General features: G+C 39.0%; 1 protein-coding gene across 1 annotated transcript; it reads left to right on the top strand.

The window, feature by feature from the left end:
* Positions 1-8,802: 8,802 nt before the first annotated feature.
* LOC131218903 (uncharacterized) lies at positions 8,803-10,826 on the top strand. Its single transcript, XM_058213780.1, has 3 exons — positions 8,803-9,101; positions 9,449-9,495; positions 10,573-10,826. Exons 1-3 carry the CDS (start codon positions 8,891-8,893, stop codon positions 10,699-10,701), a joined length of 387 nt encoding a protein of 128 aa, XP_058069763.1. The 5' UTR covers positions 8,803-8,890; the 3' UTR covers positions 10,702-10,826.
* The last annotated feature ends 8,864 nt before the right edge of the window (positions 10,827-19,690 follow it).

The raw sequence follows: 19,690 nt of genomic DNA, 5'->3' as shown, positions 1-19,690 counted from the left end.
ATCTTAAGGAGGTCATTGTATGGCCTAAAACAGTTACTTAGGGAAAGGTATATGAAGTTTGATACTTTCATGGTGATTAAGTGGTTTACCAGGAGTGAATATGATCAATGTATCTACTTCAAGACGCTGAGTGATGAATAATTCATTCTATTAGTATTATATGTTGATGATATGCTTATCCACAGCTATATCATGTCAGAAATCAACTTATTAAAAACTCAGCTATTAAGAACATTTAAAATTAAAGATTTGTGGGCTATAAAGAGGATACTCGACATAAACATATACAGAGATAGGGAAAGGAGCATGTGTAATGCTCCAAATTTCATGAGTTGAGCACAAACTCAATCTCCGATATTCCGAGTGTCACTTTTACTTTGTGAAAGTGTGAATTCCTTGTACAACTAACCTGATATCCAAGCAATCATAGAACTAAACAAAATAGTGTAAAATATTCTGAAATAAATGTATCAAATATAAAGTAACAAGTCTAAAATGTAAATCATACATCTATTCAAAGTGTGGGGTCCATAGTTAGGGCCCAATATACAGTTTTAGAAGAAAGAGAAAATGTGTCAAGTATATAGTTTATCCAATAAAAAGAACATTCATTGAATCTAGCCACGAGGCAAGCTAGCTAGAGTTGTCCATCAGAGAGCTAAAAGTATGAAAACTCATCCTCCGTGTCCATGTACGCGTCCTCCAAGGCGTTGGCCTTAGTTATGCATGCATCTACAAGGTTGGTGTTTTAAAACACCGTCCTAGAATAGGAGTGAGCGATCAACTTAGTGGTACCATTTATTCTAAGTTGCACATATTATCAACTCAATTAGTGAAGGTAATGATAGCACAGATAAACAAATATTTTCTATCTAGTCTTTTTAGGTGCATGAATGTTATTATAAGATAATGTATAATTCTTATAATCCAACATTCCCTCAATAAGAGAGTTCAACACCTATTTAATAAAATGCCAACAATCCCTCATCGTGCGACTCTAATGCCTATTTCACATAACACCCAACCTAAGGTAATGTGGCTTGTCACTAGCATTAGCAACAAGTGCATTTGTTTTGCATGATTAGTCCGGTAGTTATTAAGTCTTATTCAAGTAGCATATTAGAAAATATCGGGTACCACTATTATATCACAGGTCTTAACCCGATCACGAGACTCGTATTGGTCATAGTGACTCTACACCCGTGTCCCTTGATCAAAATTTGGGTTCATCACGTTATTCCAATATACATGGTAGGCCCTTTGCCTCTATTATTGCTCAATGATTACTACGGAGAGGCTTGTCACCCTAGACCCCAGCTATAACATCTTGATTTTTTTATGGCCCGAGAATATATTTATGCCCATGAATTTCGAGTGTTAATAATGTAAAAAATGGATGCTTCAAAATCGCACCTTGTTTTTTTTTTTTATCAAGATAAATCACGTCCAATTACATTCCCAAAGGTAACCATTCACGAGAATAAAATCGACTTATTTATTATTCTATTATATTAAAAAGCGTACAAATAATTTTTTAATGCTCTTTCAATGGGAACTTATTATATTATCAAAATTTGCAATGAAAAATAAATAAAACAATTCGTAGTGTTATCCTTATTTTTTATTCGAAAGAATCTTCTATAGAATGATTATCGTCCGTATCATCAACTTGTGATTCACCTGCAATATTTATATGGTTGAAGAGGGTCAATGCCTTACTCATAGTGGTGGTCATTCTTTATAGTTTACAATGATTCAAGTGATTCATAAGAATAATAAAAGGTCCTGATATATATCATACTCTACAAATACAAGTGGTATCGGTATGTGCAAACATTCTACATGAAATGCATGCTTAGGAAAGTATGAGTGGTCCATCACACTCAGTAATCATCACAATGTGAAAAATAATTCAAAAATACCCGACTCGTCCAGCATCCCATAATACGGAGATTTGTCGGCGTGTCCAACGTTAACGTGAATTTATGTGAACACCTCAAGGCGGCATAACATGTGGATCGGATGAATTACGTGACACAATTTATTCATGGAGCGACTATTTGCGACATCCAAATCCGGAAGTGATGTAACACGTATTGTGAATTACTTACAATGATTTGTACATCACTACCCAAAATTCATGGAATTACATGCTGACCAAGAGGGTCACTACTTGAAACACATTATGTCCATGATGATATATCGATCACTAGGGTGGGATTTCCAAAATGATACTTGCGTGACAATATAATAATGTGATGATTTAAATTATCTAACAGTCATTCATAAGGTGACGATTCACAATAATAAAACTCGAAGCATGTAAGAACAAGATAATTAAATCAATTCAATCACAAATTTTAAAGGAAAAACCCTCACCTTCAATAGTATAATCTTTTAGTACCAAGTTATGTGCCCAGATGCAATTTTTATCCTAAATCACATGGTTTGGATGGTTAAGATTTAACTAGGGTACAATTGATGTTTAGATTTAAACTTAATGATTTAATTTGAAACGTAACTACCTAATTAAAGAGATGGTTGTCTTACCTTATTCGATTCTTTTGTTTCATCCTGATGACCCATATCCAACGGATCTCACCTGTTAAGTCGCTCTTAACCCTTCATTTTCTTTTTCTTCTCTTAGAGGGCTGGATATAAGATTTGGATGACCTAGGATCTCGATCTACTCGCTCTCGATTAACTCATTCCGATGCCCGAGCTCCTCCTCTGTTAGTGGCTGGTCGGAATTACTCCGATAGGCCCTAACAACTAGCATCTCTCTCTCTCTCTCTCTCTCTCTCTCTCTCTCTCTCTCTCTTTCTCGTTCCTCCCTATTTTTCTCTTTGTTACTTGCTACTCAGTGAATGGTGTGGTGTTCTTATAGATCCTCTGAATGGATCCCGTGTTGAAGGTAGAGTCAGTGCATCGTGTAGCGTGCAGAAGTTCCTCCTCACGAGTGTGTCTAGAGATTCTGCCAGATGTTTCGGCCTGTGGTAATTCTCCCTTTCATGCGGGTCCTTTTTATAGTTTTAGAAAAAGAAACTCATAAGAAGGACGATTCCTTGTTTTGTTACCACAACAACTTGCATTGGGCATGTTTGCGCACGGTAGCTCTGTTAGTTATTTGGTTTGATCAGTGATATAGATTGAGAGTTCCTTCCCTCCAATAATTTAAGAGATGATAGGTATTTAGATGGGGCATTAGATGAATGGATTAGATCTTGGAATGGTGTAACCTCCACGATCAATGATCATCATTTTAACGAGGAAGATGATTGTCGCTTTTAATGGCCGATTTGGTTTTGGTTCGTCTCTCTTTGAGATGATCATTGTTGATTATTCAGATGGGCCACAGGGAACTTGTGGGCATTGAAAATCAAAGGTTGATAGAATGTCGTGGCTATTACACCACATGTGATGCAAACCACGCAATCCCTGTTTTTAATTCCAATTATTCTTGAATAGTCGGGTTGGAATTAATAATCTAAGACTTATGGAGTTTGATTAGATGATCTAAATTTATTTCATAAATTCTTAGTTTCAGTTTGAAACGGTGTTTCGATAATAGAGGTGTATATGAGTCGAACCGAGTCGAGCTTAGCATAGCTCGACTCGACTTGGCCACTAGCTGACCCCAACTCGAACTTGGCTCGGCTCAGTCCTCGAACTCAATTTCGAACTGAGTTAAATCGAGCTTTTTCGAGTTGAGTTGAGCGAGCTAACAGAGCTAACTGAGGTAACTCGGTTTGTGTACAGCCCTACTCAGCAAAGGAATAGAAAAAGAATAGAAGACAACACAAGTGGGATTGTTGCTGGTTGTTTTTGGGCTTAAATGACCTATGAATGGCTAAGATCTGATGACAGTGATCATCCATGGGTCATGCTGCCTTTGGGAGAAGGAAACGGAGTAGGTTTCTATCTTGCATGTAAATTGAAAGTGGAAGGAGCTTCCATTTTGGTTTTGGACGCTGTTAGCAGGCTCGATGGATTGCGAATGATTGTCGAGGGCCAAGTGGGATCTATTGTGATAATTTGTTTAATGAAATCTAGTCCATTCATTGGCTATCGTAGGTCTTGGTGGGCTATAGGCCCAAATATGAAGCAAATTTGAGCGTTGGGTGGGCCACATTTTGCAAAAACGTATGAATGAAACTGTAGGTTAAAACCTCCATGAAAACATGAGACGTACGATGTTGACGGGTGTATGAATTTTGGATTTTTATTTACAACTTTGTCGTTCTCCTTTCTATCGTCCGTACCTCCTAACTGCACCGTGCAAATGAGATGAAACTTTACCAATATTTGTTATTTTTTTATGCTCTTTTTGACACCTAATTTGAGCGTTAATCGCTTAAAGCTGACCAAGATACCATTTTAATGGATTATATTACTCTGAGGTTTAATGCAACGTTTATATACATCTAATTAAAACATTATCCGGTAGTTTGGTCATGTGCCATAAGATCTTCGAACTCAATAATTTATTTTGATGTTTGAACAACTCATTTGAGCGATTCAAATATGATAAACGGTCAGATGACATGCTAAAATATGAAAACTTGATGGTTAGTACTTTGCTCATGTATGTAGGTGGGTGTATGGTCAGTTTTGTAAACAGATGAACACAAGTAGATTTTTAGAATAATCAAAGGTAGAACATAGGTACCATTAGCTTCGAGTGACTTGTCCGCATGTGTGAGTTTCTTGCATTGTACTTTTGATGGTGGGTTAGGCCTATTCAGATGAACGGATCAGAATCTCAATCCGATGCATGTACAAACGGATGTAGATTGGGTGGTCAAAAATAAAAATGGACGGTCAGATGTCCCCATCGAGCAGTGAATATTTGACTGAGCGGTTGCTTATGATGGATAAGTGAGGATGCTTAGATATATGATGGTCCTATCTTAAAATGAACGGTCAGATGACTCGATTTATGAATGAAGATCATTCCCAACGGTTATATTCATGTTGAAAAATAGGTGTAAGGTTAGGATAGTTAAATTGGTATCATACACATGTACATACTAAGTTAAATTTCATGGTAACACTCGAGAATTTCAATAGTCGGGTATTGAAAAGTTCGGGGTGTTACAATCTATCCCCCTTAAATAAAATTTCATCCCCAAAATTTATTTACTTCTACCATATATACAGATTCATTACGTTTAATTTTTGTTGTATTCCTTACGATGTAGGTATATATGTCTAGGTTTACGTATAATTAGCTACACGAAATTAGGGCGCTACACCAACATAGGCCGTCAGCTCGAATACAACGTTTCATACAACCATAGTCGGGTCATGAGTCTTGGTAGGATCGTAGCACACTAACGATTATGAATTGACTCATTTAAGGGGAACAATGGTATCCTAGATTTAATCGAGTGTTATCCGACACTATAAATAGATAATGATTAACCATGCATTAGATTTATCTGCTTGACATAGGAGAACCCCAACATAACTAACATTGGGTATAAAGCATTCCATGTAGTCCAGCTACTATCGGTCGTTCATGTTTAACCTGGTCAATCGAATAAGCCTGGAGTGGTCGACCTAATGCAGGACACCTCCTAAATTAAACATTTGCAAGTTGTCTTACATCAATAGTAGTTATACTTATTAAACAAGTAAGCAAGATAATCACTAACCAATTTATCAAAGTTATGCACAAACCTTAAAATCATGAATTTCATTCATCCAGGCATTTAATCAAGCATGTTAACAATCAAAAGTAATTAATGATAAGAATTGTAACATTAAATGAAATCTAACGATACTAACTTACAAAAACCTCTCCACAACATGGACCCATTAACTAAGATTCCTAAGGGTTGATAAAAGGAAACCTAGAATGAATGGTCCACACCTTAGAAAGGTTTCGCCCAACTTCAAACACTTTCAGGGGTTAGAGTTTTAGGAAAAACCACCAATACCTGAATAACACAAGCTATTGTAAGATTTATGTAATCAACCCCAGGAGGACATACATCAGAAAGTAGGATTTGTTTCTTACCTCCGATCATCGAAGGAAAGGATTTAACGATGGATCCGAGTGCGACTAAGATTGTGATTGAAGGGATGAAATGGTGAAGTTGCATAAACCTTCACACTTCTGATCTCTCTCTCTCTCTCTCTTTTCTTCTTTTCTTTCTCTCTCTCTCTCTTTCCCAATGTTAAGGCACAAATTCATATGGGGAGAGGGGAGGGGAGGGGTTGACATAATGGACTATTTATAGTACTAGAAAGGGTGCAAATGACTCTAATGGCTAAATATTTGTTATATTAAAACTATGGAATGTTGTTTCTGACTAATGGGGTGCATAGGATGGTGTATGAGTTGATCTATGCCATGAGATAAGTGCCCCACTCAGAGATCTACGTTTGGACATAACCACTCTGATAATCAAATGCAACGATCAATGGAGAAGGTCCCAATTTAGCTCAACGACAACTGATAATCGATTAGTGCCGTGACTATACGGATATGTGTTAGGTAATAACCTACGTTAGTGTCTTAAGTTTGATTGTCATCTAATGGTCAAAATTTTACGACTTTGGCAAAGTGTGGAATGAGACATTTAACTTAAGTTCATAGTATTATTAAGGGCATTCACACCTTCTATGTTCTTGGCTTGCAAGCCAAGTTGAGTGATTTTAGACGTGACCTTGGCTTGAAGTCTAAGATGGACTTCAAGCTCGATAAGACGGATATTTTTCTATAGTTTCGAGTTTAGTGAACCCCGAACAAGCGGTATAAAGCTAATTCAGCTAATCATGGCATTTCTAGAATAAGTTAAGCGTAAGTTAAGCCATGAGATTTCTCATGCTGGACAATTAGTGCTTCAGTTATTTAAGTTCATAGCACTACCTATTCACAATTAACAGAAAATGGGTATTCAATTTTAATTGTCATAAATCCGCCAATTCTAATATAATTAGGGCATTTAGTTGGGTCAGTATGACCTCATGACATTAGTGCTCTTGGACATTGTAAGGTCTAGTACAGAAATTTAAAGGACGTTACAGTTGTCTCGGGCAGAGTACTTTGAGAAAGTATTGGTGAAGTTTATGATTGACAAGGCTAAGCCAATTAGCATACCTCATACTGTTCACTTCAAGCTTTCTTCAGAATAATGTCCCATTACAGATGAAGAAAAGTGAGATATGTCTCATGTGACATATTCCAATACAATTGGAAGTTTAATGTATGCCATGGTCTCTATGAGACCTGATATTTCACATGCAATCGATGTTGTAAGCAAATGCATGTCAAACTCCATCAAGTAACATTGGGAGGTAGAGAAATGACTACTTTATTATCTATAAAATACAATGGACTACATCTTGACATTTCAAAAATCAGACGAAAAACTTATGAGCTACATGGATTCAAATTATGCAGGAAATGTGGATAACGTAATGTCTACTTCCAGTTACTTATTTATATTAGCAGGTGGAGCGATCGGTTGGATGTTAAAGTTTCATTTTGTTGTTGCGTTTTCTACAACCGAAGCTCAGTATATGACAGGACAGATGCATAGATGAATGAACTCAAGCTTCAGTAAGAGGCCATGCCGGTTAATTGTGGAGATTGTGAAGCTATGACAGAGGAGATTAGAGATGGAGCTTGGAGTAATGATTCATAATGATTAAAACCATGGTGGATATCTTTAATTTGTATATGGAACAATGTCTTGATTGATTGAAAAACAAGGTCGATTGATCAAGTGAACCCTGAATTATATAGATTGGTTTGTGGACGGTTTTGGATAGTCTCAATCGATCGACCTGTCTGGTCCATCGATCGAACCGTCAGGTTGATTGATTAATCGAAAATGTTCGGAAAATACACGTAATATCTTTGGACCATCTTGAGCATGTTCGAGCGATCAAACATGTGGTGTTCGATTGATCGAGGACTCTTGATTGATGTCGATTGATTGATGGTTAAATCAACTGCACACGAAATTTTATTTAATTGTGCGATTAGTTTCATATTTTGGATATTATGCTATTTATATATGGGTGTAATTATGGGATTATGATTTTATAATCAGGACTTAAATATTTTTAAGGGTTAAGAAAATAAGGATTTTTTGACTGTAAATTTATCTATCTCTTATACATTTCATTTTCAATTTCATAATAATTCTAATTATTGAATGAGTTTTTCTCCTCAAAAAATTATACATACTTGTTTATGATTTATTTCTGGCTGCTCATCATCGCGTGATCCTTAACCGGTGTTTGCTTGGAGAATCTCGAATTGTCAGGGTATCGGGCTGCGGTGGTGCCTCGTCGACCGTGCATCCAATCCAACCCGTCCCTTAGATACGCCCTTTGATCTTATTTTACAAGTAACAATCAGCCCAAATAGAAACTTAGGTGGGCCACCCAACAAGGAATGGTTGGAGGGTACGTTGAACCGTTGAAACATTTCCATCGTTATGGGCCCACCGCGGTTTTTGTATACTATCCAATCCGTTCATCAGATGCAAAAGACTAGGATTGGGAAACACACCAGAAATGATGCCATTTTAAACAAAGATCGGGCACAACACGCGAATTCAGAGGTCTTAAAAATGATTTTACATTTTTACCTGCTTCGTGGCCCTTGTTATTTCTGTATCGACCTGAGATTTGGTTTCTACGGTGAAAAAGAGGGAAAGAACATAATGGACAGTGTGGATCGTTTTAAAATTTCACGTGGGCCCCACAGCATCCCGGTACCACCGCATGTTGTGGTGATACGGGTTCCACACGGTAGCACCTCATCTACATAAATTCGTGGCTATGCTTGTTTCATGCACTGCCGGGCTTAAACTCCTCTGTTGAGCTACAGAAAGTTTGTAGAAAGGAGAGCCGTTGGTCTATCGGGTCCATGGCACTGGCTGTGGGGTCCACTATACCGACGAAGAAGTATCTCATCTCAGCCTCTCATGTCCTGTGCTGCGGAGAAAGCAGAAGATCGAACGGCTTGGCCAGCTCGGTTCTGATGAAAGATGTAGGGAGGAGGAGCCTTCTTTCTATCCTCTTGCTCGGATCAGTGACAACAGTTCCAGAACCCGACTCAAAGAAGGCCCTCCTTCAAAGTAAGTTTCACATTCTTAGTGGGCCCCATTCGCTGGGTGGGCGGCACGTGTCTGTGTCCGGACGATCCAAACGGTCGATCCGCATGGAACCATCATGGCATGGACATCTTAGTCCACAAAATTCTCCTTCTGTGTGCCAAACTGTTGGCTACTTTTGTTTCTAACCGTCCATTTGAAAGCTGCTAATCGGATGGTCGGAATCATCAATCCGTGCAATCGTTAAAAATCCAAGACCGTTGGATCATTTGAACATATAGTCATGTGGGTCCCATCCAACAGAACACGGTGAATGGGCGGCTACGCATTTTGCATACTCATATCTTATGGGAAGGCTGTTGAATGAACAGAATATCTGAAGAAATCGGAGGAGAACAAGGGGAAATATGACAAGGAGGTAGGCATGGGATAAGGTCTCTATTTAGCTAATTGATATCTACACCCACCCCACTTGATAGGTGCACCCTTTCTTTCTACTTGAAAGGTATGGGTCTAAACTGATCATGGACTGACGCAATAAGGTCCATGGCCCCATCTGACCGGACCCAAGCCCGAGCCTAAACAGTATTGATTGGAACATTTAGGAAAAGAATTTGAATCCCCTACTTGTGATAAACAGAAAATTTCTGCCTATTGTAATCTAATTAGGTCACATCATCATCATCATCATCACACACACACACATATATATAGAATTTTCACCACCTATGGGTACTCGACCCTCAACCAGGTGTTGAAACTCCTCAGAGTCTACCACCGGGTACTCATCACATACTGCATTTAAGGTAGCGCTGATGACAATTTTAATAATGATGTAGATCAATCACAATGCGAATAAATAATAATTTTCTGTTTGCAACAAGCAGAGAATACCTATTCGAAAAGAATCCTTTGGAGAATGTAACCAACACTTAGCATGCAGGTTGGGCTAAAATGACTTGAGCCACAGCCAGCAGGTTGGTCGATCTCAGGGAGGCTGGCTAGGGCCGAACATGCCCACCCAACCTGCTGCCACCTCTAGTGTGAATGGTGGGTTCTGTTTAATTTCACTATCAACTATTAAAGTGGTCTTCCAAAGAACGTGGGCCGCCAACATTGATGCAATTTGTTTTCACCGTTGGATGGCATGGATGCAATTGTGATCAGACCATTCATCAAGTGGCATACACTGTCCACGTGCCATGTACTAAAAATAATATTGATCATGAGAAAAATGAAGGTCCAACTGCACAAATTCAGCATACATGTGCGGCTGACATGATGAGTATACTGTCCTATTTTTTGTACATTGCATATTCACATTCTCATATTGTTCGGATTCATGTGGAAGTTATGACATAAGTTTGATGTCAGCTACCTGTCAACCTGACGCAACTCTCATCTTCTGTTTGGACAATCATATATCTATAGCTCACATTCTATCAAAACCCAACTAATGATAGCTGACTAGCTTTTTCTTCTTCATTTGTGAAAGAGGCTTGAAGAATACTACAAGCGCAACTACAAGGATTATTTTGGATTCATTGAAGGGTCTGTGAAAGGGAAGACAGAGTTATCGGAGTCGGAGAAGGGCATCCTCGAGTGGCTTCAAACTAATAAATGATACCACTTTCATTGCATTTGGGATGTTGGTGTCCATACCACCTAATGAACATTTGTTATTTTTCTTCTTGTATTGTGGAGAAGTTTTGCGGAGTGTGTGCAATCTACCATAGAAGTTCATGAACAGCATCAGATACGCTCAGACAAAGGTGTGGGGCGAACAAATGTTCCACCATCCAGTAATAGTAAACGGGAATCCTAAAACACACTGTATTTTAGGCTTCCTGTTTTTTAAAAATGGCCGTTGAAAATTTTCATATTGAAATGCTTCCTGTATTTCCCGTGACCATCTTTAAATGGTTGGAGATATTGTGTATTGAACTCTCAGGGGCTGTTTGATGCACACAAAGTCATGTGTTAGACATGCTGTGGTTTGTCAAGCAACTTTTTACACACAAAAAGATGAAGATGACACCATATATCATAAATATGAATGGTCTCCTTATTCAAAAGAGTGGATCGACATATATGCTGAATGTCTTAAATGATGCATGTAAAAGCATAATATTTTATGCCAAATGTTTATAAGAGAGTAGATTAGGTGTGACTCGAATAACACCTTAGTGGGTGTTACCCTTTTTGTGAGGCCCACTTTGATGATGTGTTGTATATCTACGCTATACATCTATGTTTCCAGCCCATTTAGGACGTGGTCCGAAACATTAAGCAGATCCAAATCTCGAGTGGACCACACCATGGGAAATGGTGGTGATTGAACGCCCACCATTAAAATCTTTTTAGGTCCCACCATAAGAAGATCTGTAATTTTTATTTGACATCGAACTGGTTGATAAGGTTGACCAGAACTTGATGAAGGGAAATACAAGGATCAGCTTGAACCAAAACTTTTATGGCCTATGAAAAGCTTTTAATGGTCATTCACTGCTTATTACATTGGTGTGGTCCACCAAAGATTTGGATTTGCTTAAGTTTTGGGATAACGTCCTAAAATGAGTGGAAAAAATGGATGGCATTGCTGGTATACAACACATTCATTATGGTGGGCCCCACACAGTAAGGGTAACACTCACTAGCTAATGTGTTTCCTAGGTAACACCTAATCCACTTCCTGTTTTTAGACATTCATATTAAAGCACCCACATGTGTCACATGTGCACCATCAATCTTTAAATATTTCATATATGTCACATGTGTCAATCAATATACATGTGTGAAAATGTTATGCTCCACACATGTTCCACCACTTCATGTTTTAAGTGCTTGAAGGATATATTATACTACAAGTACTCTTGTGGCACTGCATAACCTGCATAGGAGGTGTGGGACATGTGTTGTACATATACATAGCTTTTTGTGCATCCAAACAGCTCCTTGGTGTGCACCTTGCATATTGAGGCTGTGCTTCATCGTGTTATTAATCCAATCCCACCCACCATCTCTAAATAGTGGGGAGGGCTACGGCCGAACTCTCAATTGTCGTTGTTGGAGTCCTTGTGTTGTTCTCGCCTACCATCTTTAAATGGTGGGGACTTAAAGTTAGGGACTTGAGAAATACATAGACTTAAAGTCTCTCAAGTTTGATTTTAGTACGAGATTTCTAAATCTATGAATATTCATTGTCTACAATCCCACATATCCATTTACTAAAGCCAAATCTAACTATAATATATAAGTTTGCAGGAGACCATTAATATATATATATATTAATGGTCTCCTGCAAACCATACTGCAGAATACTTGGTGCGGTTATTGCGGTACGGGATTTCTTAGGAAAGTCTTTTGCTGGTAGTTACTGCACAAGGATGGTAGGTGGGACCCACCACTGTGTTTGTGAGAAATCTACTCCCTTCATCCATTTTTTGAGCTCATAACTCAAGTGGGTCGCATTAGAGGAAACAACGGGTTTTCAGCTAGCACCGTTGAAACATTCTATTGCCCATAAAAGTATTGTATCAGCCTAATTGTACTGTGTTTTTACTTCATCCAAGTGGGAATAACCTTATAAGTGGTTTCGATGACATATAAACATCAAGGTAGAGCCCATAAAGGTTTCAACGGTAAGAATTTCTTTCTCTAATTTTCCATCTCGTGAGACCCACTTGAGTTTTTAAATCTCCTGATTTTTCGTTGTATGTTATGAAATGAGTTTGAAAAATGGATGGGCGTAGTGGATTTCTAACAAACATAGCGGTAGGTCCCACCCACTATCCTTGCGCGGGAACTCAGCCTCCCCGCAAGAGGCCTTTGTGCGGGAGCGGATTCGCTACTGACAGCGAGACTGCTACCCTGGTTACGTCACCAGACTCTGTGGCCCCATCATGATATATGTTTTGTATCCACACCGTCCATCCATCTGGAGAGATCATTTTAGTGTAGTATCCAAAAAAATGAGCCACATCCAAAGCTCCAGTGGACCCCACCATAGAAAACGGTGGGGAGAGTGACGCCACCATTAAAAACTTTTAAAGGCCACCAAAAATTTCAATCAAGCTTATATTTTGTATTTTTCCTTCTTTTTAATGTCTTTGTTAACATGATATGGAAAAGCTGATGGACGGTGTGGATGAACCAAAAATTCAAGACAGCCCCCACACAAGCTCACGCAAGCTACCACGTCTCATGGCTTCCCAAAGAAGTTTCGAGTTCAAGTAGAATCTATCAATCGGGTGTCTTAACAATGTGACAAAAGGAAAAAAACGTCGCTTAATTGACACCATATAAGCAGCCCTAGGTACGTGTCGTGCGAAAACGATCACTAACGCTCCTCGAGCTCCAAGTTGTATGAACAGCTGGGCTGTGGATTAGGCTACTGAAGTGACGTCACCAAGTTCTGTGGGCCCACTATGATGTATGTGTTGTATACACACCGTCCATCCATTTTGAGATATCATTTTAAGAATATGAACCATAGAATGAAGTAGATAAAAATTTGTAGTGGACCCCACCATAGAAAACAATGCGGAGAGTAATTCACACCGTTGAAACTATCCTACGGCACACCATAATGTTTATTTGAAATCCAACCTGTTCAAGATTTAAAAAGGACATGAAAGAAGGGAAAACACAAATATCAAGTTGATCTAACACTCTTAGGGCCCGTTTGGCCGGGTGGAATGGAAGGGATTGAATGGTCTTAGGGTGGATGGCATGGATTTCTAGGTAATGATGGTGTTGTTAGTGGATTGTCTTGAGATCCATGGGATTGCCATATCCCTGGATTTCACTCGATCTGTTTGGCACGCCCGCCAATCCTGGGATTAAACCTTCCCATCCCTTGAATCCCTCAACCAAACACATCAGGCAAATTTGAGCGGATTAGGGTGGTTTGAGCGGATTAGGGTGGATTGGAAGGGATTTAAAGGTAATGATGGTGTTGTCGGTGGATTGTCTTACGATCCATGGGATTGGGATCATATCACCGACTCTGTTTGGCACGCCAATCCCAGGATTTAACTTCCAATCCCTTCCAATACCATCCATCCCTTCCATCCGGCCAAACGGGCCCTTATGGCTGTTCAAAGTTTTTAATGGTGGGCGTCACTGCCCCACTGTTTTCTCTGCTGGGGTCCACTGGAACTTTGGATTTAACTCATTCTTTGGATCTTTCTCTAAAATGATCTCTCCAAATGGATGGACGGCGTGGATACAATGGTGGGGCCATGTACCTTTGATCTCATTTGAGCCGTTCGTATAACTCGGAGCTCGAGGCGCGTACGCGCTCATCTTCGCACGACACGTACAGCCTGTCAGTGCAGCTGGCATGAGGGACGCGGATTAGCTACGTTGGAAGCGGATTGCGTACTGAGTAACCTCTGTGGGGTCCACCATTATTTATGTATTTTATCCACTCCGTTCATCTATATTAACAGATAATTTTAGGATTTGAGCCCAAAACGGAAGCATATAAAAATCTCAAGTGGACCACACCACAGGAAACAGTGTGATTGAACCTTTACCATTAAAAATGTCTTGGAGGCCACGGAAATTTTGGATCAAGCTGATGTTTGTGGTTTCTCTTTATCCATGTTTTTGTAATCTTACCAACGTGTTGGATGACAAATAAACATTACTGTGGGCCTTCGGAAGGTTTTAACGGTGGAAATCATTATTCCACACCGTTTCTTCTGGTATGGTCCACTTGAGCTTTGGATTTACTTCAAATTTGGGATCAACCTTAAAATTAACAGGAAAAATTGATGGATGGTGTGGATAAACCACATACATTCACAGTGGGCCCAACTGAGTTTACTTAGTACGATAAAAGCGTACAGGTGTAACTCAGTACGCAATCCAATTTCTGATAATTACATATACAATAGGTCTTAAGTCCAGCGGGTTGGACCGTAAGTTACGATACAACTAGTAGATAACTTTCAACCTTTCATGTTTGTACAGCATCCAAACCATCCAATAGGTTGGCACCAACATGATGATCACCTTATAAGTAAAAATTCCATATCGAATTATCAGGTGGACCACATTTACATTTTTCTATTTATCAATGGCTACACATTGTTCTCATGTGTGGCCCACCTGAGGAGCATATAGGGTTGATTTCTGCACCAGATGAACCCATGATGGTTCTAACTTCCAACCTAGTAGATCTGATTTTCTGACTTAGGTTAGGGTTTAGAATCATTCAGTTATGGACTTAGGGAAAAGAAATTAAAAAAAAAAAGCATACCTGTCTTCTTTGAATCAGGGACGACCAAACTCGTTGCTGTGGGTTTAGAAGAAGAGAGGATCGAGGGACGGCCGGACTTGTTGCTCTGGGGTTAGAAGAAGAGAGGATCGTTTAACGAGTAGGGTTAGAAAGAAAGAGGGTAAAAATTCATTCGATAGGTAGGGTAAGAAAGAAAGAGCGGAAAGAAAGAGCGGTAAAAGTATGAGGGTAAAAAACTTAAAAGTTATATATACAGTAAGTACCCGTTCCGAATCGGGTAGGATCGGTTCGGGTCGGATCCATTCGGTTCGGGTTCCGGGTCGAGTCGGTTCGGATGGACCACGATCCGGCATCGATTCGAAAGATGATTGGATCTGATTGATCCTACTTGATCTGCACCGATCCAAGCCGTCGGTTCGGTTCTGATCGGGTCGGATCGGGTCTGATCGGGTCGGATCCACCGTGCGGGAGTGGATTTGCTACTGACAGCGAGACTGCTACTGAAGTTACGTCACCAGACTCAGTGGCCCCACCATGATATATGTTTTGTATCCACACCGTCCATTCATAATCATTTTAGTGTAATATCCAAAAAATGAGTCACATCCAAAGCTCCAGAAGACCCCACCATAGAAAACAGTGGGGAGAGTGACGCCACCATTAAAAACTTTTAAAGGCCACAAAAGTTTTCAATCAAGCTTATATTTTGTATTTTTCCTTCTTTTTAATGTCTTTGTTAACATTTGAACATGTTGGATTTCGAAAAGTTACAACGTGGGCATCAATCTTTGGATATTATAACTGTATTTTCCAGACGGTGGGCCTTAGAAAGGTTTCAATGCCGTCCGTCCATCCATATGGGGAGATCAAGCTTATATTTGTATTTTCCAGATGTAAATACTCTATTGATGTGGCCCTACCATGATGGCCCCACCCTAAATACTCTATTGATGTGGCCCCACCATGATGGCCCCACCAAGAGGATAGGGAAGTGGAGTGCACAAGGTAGAGGCGGATTAGATACGAGACTCCCTACGGAAGTGATGTCACCAAGTTATGTGGACACCACTATGATGTATGTGTTGTATCCACAGCGTCCATCCATTTGGAGATATCATTTTAAGCCATGAACTAGAGAACGAGTCAGATCCAAAGCTTTAGTGGACCCCACCATAGAAAACAACGAGAAGATTGATGCCCACGGTTGAAACCTTTCTAAGGCCCACCATTATGTTTTTTTTCAAAATCCAACCTGGCTAAGAGTTAACAAAGACATTAAAGAAGGGAAAATACAAATATAAGCTTGATCGAAAACTTTTGTGACCTTTAGAAGTTTTCAACGATGGCATCACTCTCCCCACTGTTTTCTGTGGTGGGGTCCACTGAAGCTTTGGATGTGACTCATTCTTTGCATATTTTCCTAAAATGATCTCTCCAGATGGATGGACGGTATGGATACAAAACTTATTTCATGGTGGGGCCATAGAATTTGGTGACCTAACTTCGGTAGCAGTCTCGCTGTCAGTAGCCAATCCGCGTGGCACAGAGGCCTCCGATGCGGAGTTCCTGTGTAAGGATGGCGGGTGGGACCCACCCCTATGTTTGTGAGAAATCCACTCTATCCATCCATTTTGCGAGCTCATTTTATGACATGCGGCTGAAAATCAGAAGAATTAAAAACTCAAGTGGGTCTCACTAGATGGAAAATTGGGGAAAGAAATTCCTATCATTGAAACCTTTTTGGGTTCCACCTTGATGGTCATATGTCATCCAAACCTCTTATAAGGTTATTCCCACTTGGCTGAAGTAAAAAAATAATAAATTTAGGTTGATACAATACTTTTATGGCCAGTAGAATGTTTCAACTGTCATTAAAAACACTATTTCCTCTAGTGCGACCCACTTGAGTTTTAAGTCCTCTTATTTACGGCATGGATACAACACATATTATAGTGGGGCCACAAATTTAGTAGCAGCTAGTTAATTTGTGCCCGCACAAGTGTTCTTGTGATGGGAATTGGACCGCACCGAGATATCCTGCAAGATAGTTCGCAGGAGACCATTACTCTCTCTCTCTCTCTCTCTCTCTCTCTCTCTCTCTCTCTCTCTCTCTCTCTCTCTCTCTCTCTATATATATATATATATATATATATATATATGAGAAATGGTCACACACAACTAGTTGGACCTTTTGATTTCGTCCAATTACCTGTGCATTAAATAACAAGAATGTGTATTTTGATTCACTTGTAATGCCTCTTCGTAGGAGATGATGTAATACAATGTCCTACTCAAGTAAGATGGTAATAAGTATTAAAGATCCTCTCCGTTCATCAAATAGGACCCATTACTTAGATGTTATTTACAAAAAATTATTAAAATATACTAATTATTTAAATCACATATGGAAGTTAAATTTTAAATTAATATAACGCATTTCTAACCACTCCAAATTTCTCCTAAAAGAGTGCTACTCTAATCAACTATAGATTAGAAGAGAGAAAAAAAATTAGTGTATCGTATTATCAATAGGTGCCCTGCTTGATAAACAGACCAGATTTAGAACACGTGTAGCTTATCGTACAAATGCATCACACATGTAAAACTCCTAAAATATAGGCAGAAAAGTTCGTAAACAAGGCTCTGCTCTCACTTTCTCTCCCATCATTTATTATTCTCTCACCATCATTTATTATTCTCTCACCATTTAAGCCTCTCCTTTTTTCTCTCCTTTCAGAAGGAAAGCATAGCTTAAAAATCTCTCTCCAAACAGCACGGAGGAAATGTGGGCTTGGCGTCCCATCGTGATATGCATTGGAAATCCACTCCAACCATCATGTGAATGGTAGAAATTTAACCATAGAGCTAAAAATACAAATAGATTTGTGATTAAGTAGGCCAAACCAAGAGGCAGTGGAAGAGGTAGACGTCAACCCTTGATTTTTGTGAAGCCCATAGTGATGTTTACAGACAATCCACTCTCAATTAAGTCAAATATAGCCATGTCTAGATCCCAAAATTCAGGTTGTCATGCAATTTAAGTAGGCTAGAAAAAATAAAACAACTTTGATAGGATGTCCACCATTAATTTTTTACTAGGCCTATCATAATGTTTATGTGATATCCACTCCAAATATTAGATTTATTTTGACAAGTTATACATTTGGGCCAAATATTAGGGCCATTCATGATTTGTGTGTCATATCTACTAAAAAAGTTTAGATGGTGACAGTCTCCGTTCATACTATTTTCACCTGTACAACTTACCTGAACCATAAAAGTTGCTGATTTTGTTTTTTTACCATATGGTTAACATTTTATGGCACACCTTATGGTCAGAGTGGATTTCACATATAAATCAAGGAGAGATACACCATTTGCTAGAGACCACATCATTATTCTCGTGACATGGAGACTAGTGGCCGTATACATGTATCCGTTTGCATGGGATTGCAGAGGCTGCACGCCAGCCATGCGAATAATAGGGGGTGGGCTAGGATGGGCCCACATTGACTTGTATGTAAAATCCACTTTTATTATATGGTGTGTTACAGAGATTTACCAATAAAAATAAAAACTCAGCCACATTCATGATTTATGTGGCCCGCATGAGTGGAAACATTGTCTATGGGGATGCCTACCATTCAAACTATCTAAAATGGTATGGCTTACATAAATTATATATGGGCTTAATTTTTGGTTTCAAGGTATGAATTTTTATGATTTAGGTAATGATTGGAATAAATTTTATATAAACATAACAGCGGACCCCATAAAAATTAACAGTAGAGGTCCCTCCAAATTGTTGCTTTAAGTGTAGCCCTACCTAAATCATGTGTCAGCATAATTTTTGGACCCTCAATGTAACAATGGATCACGTAGTTGTTATTGTTGGAGAGAATCTCAAGGGAGAGAGTAATAACTGAATGGGTAGAGAGAGGCTACCTTTCCAATAAGAGGGATCATAGTTTGGAGTTGTACAAGTGTAATTTATTCAGATAATGGATAAAAAATGTAAGGTATCCAATCCATTGAACAAATATAGTACCTTGTAATCATATTTTGGGTGTGTGTGTGTGTGTGTGTGTGTGTGTGTGTGTGTGTAATTTTCTAATTAGTAGTTAAAATAGTTATAAGAGAAATTTGGACAGTTAAAAATGCATTACAAGAGTCCAAATTTTACTTGTATCCATGGGTCCCATTTGATAAACGGTCTATAACTTTAACATGTGTGCCCATCTTTATTAAGTAGGATATAATATACACAATTTCTTTGGGAAATTCACAACAAGAGATTTTTCACCAATTTAATGCGCAGCTAGTTAGACCAAATTGAAAGGTCCAACTAGTTGTGTGTGAGCATATC

The sequence above is a fragment of the Magnolia sinica genome, chromosome 11 (genome assembly GCF_029962835.1).
Source record: "Magnolia sinica isolate HGM2019 chromosome 11, MsV1, whole genome shotgun sequence".
Lineage (NCBI taxonomy): Eukaryota > Viridiplantae > Streptophyta > Magnoliopsida > Magnoliales > Magnoliaceae > Magnolia > Magnolia sinica.
The sequence above is the reverse complement of the archived record's forward strand: the minus strand, read 5'-3'. Positions and strand labels throughout refer to the sequence as shown.

Excerpts from the sequence above, each read along its gene's own strand:
- LOC131218903 (XM_058213780.1), top strand. The coding sequence starts at position 8,891 with ATGGCACTGGCTGTGGGGTCCACTATACCGACGAAGAAGTATCTCATC. Across the intron at positions 9,102-9,448 it reads AAAGAAGGCCCTCCTTCAAA|AATATCTGAAGAAATCGGAG; the intron begins GTAAGTTTCACA and ends TTGAATGAACAG. Across the intron at positions 9,496-10,572 it reads AGGGGAAATATGACAAGGAG|AGGCTTGAAGAATACTACAA; the intron begins GTAGGCATGGGA and ends CATTTGTGAAAG.